We start from the raw sequence: 9,653 nt of genomic DNA, 5'->3' as shown, positions 1-9,653 counted from the left end.
TAATGTGAATAGAGCCTAATGACTCTCAGCTCAATCATCAGGAGCTAATTCAAGTTCCACCGATGACACTCTTGGTTTCTCTCTCTCTTCGCCATGTGTACATGTTTTCTCCCCCCCCCCCCTCCTCCCACTTCCCTTTGAAGGCATCTTCTTTATGACATGGCATGTTGTATGTATCTGTGTCCTGTGAACCCTCTACCCAGAGTTAGCATTACATAATTATACCAACAATGGTTATGCTTTGCTTGGATTGTAAGTGGTTTGACAAAATAATGTATGGCCCAAAAATAATTATTAAATAAATGAGAGTTTACTTTATTTGAGTCTTTGCCTCTGTATGCTGTTGGCTCTTTTGATGGCCTGCCATTGACAGTACTCGTTTTTCTGTTTTAGACCTTTTGGATCATGTGCTGAGGTTCTCACCCCTGCGACTGTTGAAAAATTCTTTCTACCTGTTATAGTAAGTTACAGCTGTAGTCAATGACATTTGTTGTTGAGTGCTCCTGTTAGGAGTTGAACCTAAGACCGTTAATTCTGATTGCTAGTGCGGATGCTCTACCACTGAGCTACAGGAGACTTGTGGACTTTGCCTGTGTCACTTACTGAATAATACACCATTCTCATGTATTCACCAGGCTTAAAGTGTTCCATGACATTTATCCCATTGCTCAGTTCCTTAATGTTTCAGATGTTTAAAAATTCTGTCCCTTTTCCCTGCCTGTCTTTCTTGACAAAGGCACAAGACAGAGGGAGGGGGGTGGGTGATAGTGCTTTTACCCTTGATGTTTGTCACTGATATCACCCTACATGGTATACATAGTAGTAGTAGGGCTGTCGTTAAAGTTTTGGCCACATGTTTCCTTGAACTTCGCACCTGTAACAATCTTTTTAATGACTGTAGGGTCATTTAAGTCACCTGTAACAACGAGGTTCTTTCAGGGGTATTCAGCTGTAACAGGCTTTGTGGCCTACAGCCCTTAATGACAGCTCTCTAGTAGGGTGGGTGGGTGGGTGGGTGCCTTAATATTGGCTCTAAAGAAAAGAGGGCGAAACCATGTCCTACTTGTAAGTAATAGATTTTCTACATAGATGTCAGTTAATGATGCAATTTGTCTTACTTGCTTGTAGGATTTTGTACCTAAATTTCTTGAGAACTTAACTGATGATGAACTCAAAAAAGAAGCCAAAAATGAGGCAAAGAATGATGCTCTCTCATCAATTATCAAGGTACCTGCAATATTCACCCCAGTTTCTTTCTCTTTTGTTGCTGTCATTCAATTACATTATTTTAAAGTAACAAAAACAAGGGTTTAGCCATAAGGGAGTCCAGGCATCCTGAGCAATGATGTCCAGTAATTGTTAAAAACAATTCATTGAAGATTCACGTAATCTCGTATCCAGATGTTTTGTCTTCAGAGAAAACATCTGCTGGTAGAATTGGTCACATTCTCCAATCACTGTTTCCACACAAATGTTCAAACCTCTGCTTTTCTTTTTGTGTAGGTGCAAGCTTTTTAAAATATATATCTTGGCATTTCTGTCCTTCTATGAAAGTGGCTTCTGGCATTGATTTGAACTTCATTAAACTAGTGATTAGTTCTTAAAGTGCACCTAACCCCCAATTTTTTTTCTCTTAAATAAATCTTTGCACCTGTTCGAAACATATTGCGCTATTTGGCTCCTTTTTCAACCAAATCTTGACTTTTTATAGGCTGTAAAAGTTACAAAATCTAGCCATCATCTGTCCCATGACTGAGCTAGTAAGGGGCATGGGTCTTTTCCTTACTTGACGTCACAAACTGATTTGCATTGTATTAAGTCTTTGTGAAAATGCATGCAAAGCAGTTTGTGACATCATGCAAGGAATAGACCCATGCCCCTTACTAGCTTGGTCATGGGACAGATTAAGGCTAGATTTCGTAACTTTTACAGCCTATAAAAAGTCAAGATTTGGGTGAAAAAAGGCGCAAAAGATTTATTTAAGCAAAAAATAATTTGGGGGGTAGGTGCACTTTAATTATTATAAACATACAGTTTTGATAGTTTTTGTCTTGATCAAAGTTTCACAGAAATTTTGCTATGCAATCTGACACGTACAATTAACTTGTATGCATAACACAGCACACACACCTTAGGCACTGTTAACAACAAAACTCAGTGGTGCCTTTTTTAACTCGTGAATGCGCGTAGCGCAATGAACGAGTTATAGCGATAGCTGACTTTTGACTTGGTCGGTCGGTCGGTTTTGTCGTTAACTTTCGGGCGTGCGCAGTGAATGAGTTTTAAATTCAATTAGTGGAAAAAAACACGCGAACATTTGTTGTTCACGGCGCAGCAAGAAATTCTTATTCAATATGTAGAGAATAATTTGACGATCATTTAGTGCAAGAATGGAGATTTTTCGTTCAATCTGAGCAAAGTTACAAGTTTTTTCAGTTTTTCAGAAAGTCCGGGGTCGTAAACTCCATAAGTAAAAAAAAAAAAACGTGAAAATTTTTTTCACGACGCGTCAGAATTCTCTCATTCATTCTGTAGAGAATAATTTGACAATCATTTTAGTGTAAGAATGGAGATTTTTCGTTGAATCTGAGCAAAGTTATAGGTTTTTTTCGTTTTTTCTACAGAGTGCGGTTTCTTTTAAGAATTAAAAATAATTTAATTAAAAAATAATTTAATTTGTCAGTTTTCACGCGAAAGCGGAACGTGCCATGTCACGCATCATTGACGTCGTAGACAAAATTATGCAAATTTCTGGTGAAATGAACACTTAAAGATCTTGTCAGCTTTCATAGAGGTTTCAAAGGGAAAAATGTTTCATTTTCGAAATTAACAACTGGTAATTTATGGGAAAGCAAAAGGACGCGGTCGATAAATATTTCTTATTTAGCAAGAGCTTGTCATAGTTCATTATTTTTACTTGAGGATTGCGTGGACTGAACTCCAAAGGAAAAATATGAAAATAATGTAATGCGATACTTTGTTGAACAGATTTCCCTTTGTGAGATCGGCTTGCCCTACTGTAATTTTGTAATTTTAATTCCCAAAAAATCTTCACTTACCCATCGGGCAAGTGATGGTTAGAATCCACTAGCCCGATCGCAAAATCCAGTAGCCCCAGACTATCGGGGACACGAATTTGCATGACGTAGCTGCACATGGCGTGCTTCTATGAACTTTGAATAAAAAAACACGTGATTTAATTTTAATCGGCGCATCAGAATAATCGGCTTATTCAATCTGTACAGAATAATTTAACAATCATTTTTATAGTACAAGAATGGTTATTTTTTGTTACATAATCGGGCAAAGATATAATTTCTTTTAGCTTTCAAGGAAGTTTCCGTAGCCGTCTTAATTTCAATTACTATGTGTCATCTACATTCACGAGTTGGCTCACAGGAGCCTTTGATTTCTTTTTCAGAAACTTGAAATCTATAAATTATGTTTAACTACATGTATTATTTTTCTCTTCTGAATACAATCAACAAATTGATCTTTCAAGACACAATTATGAGCTCAGTATTTGGTCAATTTGTGTTAAATTTGCACAACCAAAAGATCTTTGAAACATCTATAAATTGAAGGCATAAAATCATGCCCCCCTCCTATATGAGACTTGATTTACCACCCCTCAAGCTTTTGGATTGTTTTTCCTTTGTACGTTAAGGGTCCAGTTGATATCTTACAACAAGCAATGCACTGAGAGCTGTACATTAAGCTATAGTTTTGGGGGATACCCAGTATGTACAACGAATAAGAAAATTTTCAATGTTTTTTTCTTTCGTTTTGGACTTTTCTCACTCTCATATGTGACCTCTTCCATCTCTGTTAGTGTGATTTATAGCACACCCCAGAAAATACCTTGTAAATGGTATATCACATGTGGTCTCCCAGTTCATAGTTAGCGATTTAGAAAAATTCGGCATTTTTCTTGGACGGGAAAGGGTTAAAATCCATTTTAGACAATTTGTGAGCACTCTTTTTGCTGCAAAATAATGTTGAGCATCCACAGTCATGCAAATAATTTGTTATGTGTCACATTCATGACACGTTACGTTGTCATCCAAATGGATTTTACCAGGTGTTCTCTCCCAAGGAGCGAGAAGATCAGGGTATGAGACTAAAGCCACCATATCACGTTCATGAAACTTTTCGCTGAAACTTGTGAGCAGGCGTTGTTCCTTGTAACATGGTCGGTTTCATGAAACTTTTTTGATCTGCCGTTGTGAGACAAGTTTCACGAAAAGTAGAACCACTTTCTTCTTCTGCAACGGCCCGCAACGGTCTCAGTGGTGAAAAAACAAGAGTTTCACTGTGTAACACCACTTTGTGAAACTGGCCTTGTTTGCCGTTGCACACAAGTTTCAGCTACAATGTAAAAGTTTCAACGTGAAACCACAGCTTAAGATTCACCAAATCTTTTTCAAATTTTATGGGAAATGAGCTTTTGGGTGCCCAACTTTCAGTTTTTGGCTATTAAAGCCCTGATGGAAAGACTTGTGCATGTTTTTTTCTTGTTATTTTAGGCCCTCAAAAACCTGGCATTAAGACTAACTTCCAGAGAGGACATTGCCAAACAGCTGGAAATATTTAAGCTTAAAATGATTCTCAGGTTGGTTGGAAATATTTTTATATCAAAATTATATCTTTATGTACTCTACTAAGCTAATTTAAGGAATAACCTTTAGTTGACTTCCCTTGTTGTATAATGACGAGGCTGATGAGATCGATGAAACGACATGTACAAGAAAAAACTACTAACAATAAAACCACAAGACAATTTATAACTTTTTCACTGTTTTTTTTTTCTGGTGGCATGCAATATGCATGATTTTTATTAGTGCTGGAACAGTTGATTAAGTTTTGAAGAATTTAGAAAACTAAATAATCTTTATATTATATCCACTTTTCTTCCAGATTACTTCAAATTTCTTCGTTTAATGGAAAGATGAATGCTTTAAATGAGGTAGGCAGATAACAATTAACAAATGATAAATACATGTATAGCTAATCACTGTGCACTGCAGGGATGTGGCTGAAAACCAACAAGTGAAAGATTGTTCATGCCAAGCAGATGCTTAATGACCAAACAATGTTAATCAGCTGCAAAAAAGTGTACAACTTAGAGCTAATTTTTTGGGGGTGGCCTGCAGGGCTGTAGCATGCTGAAGTTTGCACTCTTTGAAGTAACCATGTATTGTTTTTGCAGATAAACAAAGTTATCACAGGCGTATCATATTTCACTCACCGACACACCGTAACAGAAGAAGAAGAATGGCTAACAGCTGAGAGGATGGCTGTGAGTTGATAATAAATAGTGTCTCACTACCATTCTCACAAATCATTCAGTATTGTTTGATGCTCCCGGAATGAGTCATACAATGACAAAGTTTGTAATTCAGTATCGTTTAAAAATGACATTATTGTTGTTATTATTATTATTGTTGTTGTTATTATTATTATTTTCCTCCGGACTTGGAGACAACAAATGTTATTGTACTTTGTCTCTCTCTCCTCACATCAGGGTGGCAAATAATTTTCCTGCATCAAAGGGATGCACATGTGTGTGTATATAATTTATGTCTAATAAACTCACTTTTTGGTTGGACTAAACATTATTTTACAGAATGATATAGAATGATAGTCATTACTGGTTAACTGTTATTCAAAACAGGTGTTAAAATTAAGTATTAAATAAATTAATGCAATGTTGTCCAGACGTTACACTGTATGTCGATCTACACTGTACTTGTATAGTAGTGGAATTTTCACGGACGCAAGCTAATTTTAGTGAACATTTATTGTCTCTGATGACCAACTTGCTGTTGTTTGTAGCTTTGCACATGGACAAAAAAAATATTAATAAAAGTGCTTGTGTTGCATTTGCAGGAGTGGATTCAGAAAAATGGCGTCCTCTCCATTGTATTAAAAGATAATCTTCATCAACCTCAGGTACGTGGAGTGATCTTGATTACATTGTATATATACTAATGGTCATGAAAATGTGTGTGTTTGCAGTGTCCTGAATGACTTTCTGAATACAGTTGAACCTCACCTTACGACCACTTCATTAATACGACCACCTCAATATAACAGCCACTTTTTTGTGCCCTGGATGAATTGAAAGTGCAGTCATTTCCTTAGTTTTACAACCTCACTAATCCAATCACCCCGTTAATACGACCACATTTTTACAGCCGAAAGGTGGTCTTATTAATATGGGGTTCCACTGTTTATCAGTGGACTTTGCATTTGTGGGCAAATGAATTATTGTTAATGGACTTTATGTACACGTGCAGTACAATACACTTAAGGATTGCTCAATTTATATTCCGTGTGCTTAATTAGTGAGGGAACTTGCACTCAAGTAAGGATGAGAAAAAAAAAACTTACTTTATGTTCCACTCTCTTTGCAGTATGTTGAAAAACTGGAAAAAATTTTGCGTTTTGTTATAAAGGAAAAAGCTCTGTCCTTGCAGGATTTGGACAACATCTGGGCTGCTCAGGTGAGAGGTGAAGGGGCTAGGTCAAGCAATTTGGGGGAATTTTAACACATCATGGATGGTGTTACAGTTATAATTAATTGTGAACATACACATAAGACTTCATGTTCACCCCCTAAAGTGTGGTTTATTCACTTGCTGGAAGTTTGGAATACTGATCACCCTAGCTACATGTACACTGTAGTACAGTGCAATTTGTTCTTGTTTCAAAGATGTGAGAAATACATGTACATGTAGCCCTCGCTCAAAACATTGGACATCTCATTCCACACTACTTCTAATTTAGTGTAACTCTAGTCTGTTTCCTCATTTTTTGCTGTTGTTACCAAATTAAATAAACCCCCTCTCTATTAACCTCTCTCCCTCTATCTCGCAATAAATAAGCCCCTCTAAGGAGCTGAATAGAGGATTTATAAGGGTATTTCACTTTCTTAATTTGTTTTTAAGAAAGTGAAATATTTAATATTGTTATCATTATGTGAAAGTCTGAGGTCATTGGCTAAATACAAGATCGACTCTTGTTATAAAACAAAGCCTAAATAAATAAATAAATGAACGTTAGAGAATATTTCAATGTTAAACTGCCATTCTGAAGTGAACAATACAATATATAATTATGTATAGTGTATTTTGTTACAGTATGTGCATTGTTTTGTTTGTTGTTTGTTGATAACTTTAGATAATGTTAATTTTATTTAGTTACAGTACCGCCTGGAACTATTGACCCATCGGGACTAGGGCATACCTCGTCTTTACCGCGGGTAGTGGCCGCGCGTCCACCTAGGTGAAAACACGGTCGTTCCGCGGTGAAGACGAGGTACAGTGTGCCGCGGTAAATTTGCCGCGGGCGAAAAGACGAGGCGTGCCGCGGGAAAGAACAATGGGGACTGGTTGCATTTCTAACGCTTATTTTATAGCGTGAGTAAAGACAGTTATACTACAAGTGTTCGAGGTGCGAAGAATCGGTGGTTAATCGAAGGAGTAATTTGAAGTCAAAATGGTGTTGGGTATAGTTCGTGTAATAATTCAAATATTGAAATCTTGAATCTTTGCCTCGGCAAAATGTTTGGATTCCGTCTTTTCAGAGATAATAAAAGTAACTAACAATCCAGCACTTGAAAGAAGCTTGTTACATGTATCTCCGAGGGTATGTTGAATACGCAGTGAAATACGTGTACGTTGATTTACCTGCTCTTCAAAACACTCAGTGTAAGTTTACGAAAGAGAGTTCGCTGAATTTTCATAAAAAATCCCTTTTTTAAAATTTAGTTTTCTTAATTTGTTCATTTCGATACAAGCAACGGGGCAAACGTCTTGTAAATTAACCGTAATTTGCATAGGAGCAAGTTTGACGTTTGTTTTGCCCTCGTGGGAACCGCTGCTTCTGATTCGTCAGCTTTTTTTGTACGTGTCCGACCAAACAGCTGCTAAAAATATCTCCTGAATTTTAGAGCAAGCTTGTGTTCTAAAAAATCGGATATTGAGAGGGAATATTATTCTTGTTGCTGTTATGTAACGCAATCTAGCATACCATAGATTCCTCTAGAATGTTCCACTTAAGAGCCTCTCACATGTTTGTAATGCAGAGATCAATGACACAGATTAGTTGATTAAACTACTTGAATGGAATACATGTTTTGCTGCATGTTCCTAACTTGCCGCTCAGTTAGAGAACACAACATGTTGTCAGAACCGTTTTAAACGGCCTAAACCATTCACCGTAACTGTATTTCTTCGTGGCAGTGTTCGATTTAGCCCTCCTTCAGCCTGTTACCAGGATGCCGGGAACAGAAGGGGAAACCTCGAATGCAGACAGAGGTGCAGAAGGGACAACTTCTCAGCAGTTATTACCAGTTAAACCGCCAAAATCCTTCGACTTTTCAAATTACGAAGAATGGCCACGGTGGCTAAAACGCTTTGATCGGTACCGCATCGTCTCAGGCTTACAAAGCCAAGCAGAAGACCTTCAAGTAAATGCCCTTATTTACGCCATGGGTGGTGATGCAGAAGACATCATGGCCAGTTTTGTCTTCGCAGATGAGTCAGATGCACACAAATATGATGCTGTGAAAGCAAAATTCAACAGTCATTTTGTCGCGAAGAAAAACGTAATCTACGAGCGAGCAAAATTTAATCAACGGGCACAGGGTCAAGATGAGTCGGTGGAAAATTTCATCACTGCCCTTCATAGTCTGGCCGAATTCTGCGAGTATGGATCATTGAAGGATGAGATGATTCGTGACCGCTTAGTTGTCGGACTTAGGAACGAGAAACTCAGCGAAAAACTGCAGATTGACGCAAGTTTAACGCTAGAAAAAGCCGTTCAACAAGCCAGACAAAGTGAGTCTGTCAAAAAGCAGCAGGGAGTGATAAGATCAAGCCACATTCCGTCAAGCAATGTTGAAACCCTGGAAGAAAAACAAGCAAAATCAGGAAGGCCTCGAGGGTCACATAAACCGAAACAACCCAGCAAGTCAAGCGGAGATGGAAACAACAGCAAGTTTAAAAGACGGACTACCGGATGTGAAAGGTGTGGAAACCCTAAAAATCACAACAGGCAGTCGTGCCCTGCAAAAGATGCGAAGTGTCACAAGTGCTCAAAACAAGGCCATTTCGCCAAATGGTGCCACGCGAGCGTACCACCGAGTAAAGTCTATGAAGTTGAAGCAGCCGAGAGCTCTAGCTCAGATTCAGACATCTTTCTTGGCGAAGTCGTATCCAAGCAAGAGAAACCATGGACAGCTGACGTGACAATCAACAGCCATCGCGTGACATTCAAACTAGACTGCGGTGCAGATGTCACAGTACTTCCCAGCAAGATTTTCACCGAAATAACTGACAAACCGATCCTGTTGAAAACTTCCAAGAAGCTGTATGGCCCTTGCCGGTACGAGCTCAAGTGTGAAGGAGAGTTTGAAACCTCTTTGACGTATGAAAACAAGTCATGCAAGGAGCAGATTTATGTCCTGGATAATCTGGATCGCCCACTACTTGGCCGCACAGCCTGTCACAAGCTTGGAATTATCAAGAAAATAGACGACGTCGTTTCACCTGAGAGAAGCCCAGATCGCATGAAGAAGACACACCCAAACCTCTTCAAAGGACTTGGCTGTATGCCAGGCGAATATGAGATCAAGCTTAGCGACGGAG

At 38.3% G+C, this 9,653-nt stretch overlaps 1 protein-coding gene across 3 annotated transcripts in view; it reads left to right on the top strand.

Annotated features, from left to right (window-relative positions):
• LOC146451093 (ubiquitin carboxyl-terminal hydrolase 9X-like) overlaps positions 1–9,653 on the top strand; it is a 77,782-nt gene that overhangs the window by 9,820 nt on the left and 58,309 nt on the right. For all 3 annotated transcript variants that reach the window (XM_085099588.1, XM_085099587.1, XM_085099586.1), the window contains exons 8-14: positions 394–460; positions 1,129–1,227; positions 4,527–4,612; positions 4,918–4,966; positions 5,210–5,299; positions 5,890–5,952; positions 6,417–6,506. In XM_085099588.1, coding sequence (XP_084955714.1) covers positions 394–460; positions 1,129–1,227; positions 4,527–4,612; positions 4,918–4,966; positions 5,210–5,299; positions 5,890–5,952; positions 6,417–6,506 — 544 coding nt within the window. The remainder of the gene's footprint in view (positions 1–393; positions 461–1,128; positions 1,228–4,526; positions 4,613–4,917; positions 4,967–5,209; positions 5,300–5,889; positions 5,953–6,416; positions 6,507–9,653) is intronic.

The sequence above is a fragment of the Pavona decussata genome, unplaced genomic scaffold (assembly GCF_977016875.1).
Source record: "Pavona decussata unplaced genomic scaffold, jaPavDecu1.1 SCAFFOLD_401, whole genome shotgun sequence".
NCBI classification, from domain to species: Eukaryota; Metazoa; Cnidaria; class Anthozoa; order Scleractinia; family Agariciidae; genus Pavona; species Pavona decussata.
Note: the sequence above shows the minus strand (reverse complement) of the source record. Positions and strands in the feature narration are given on the sequence as shown.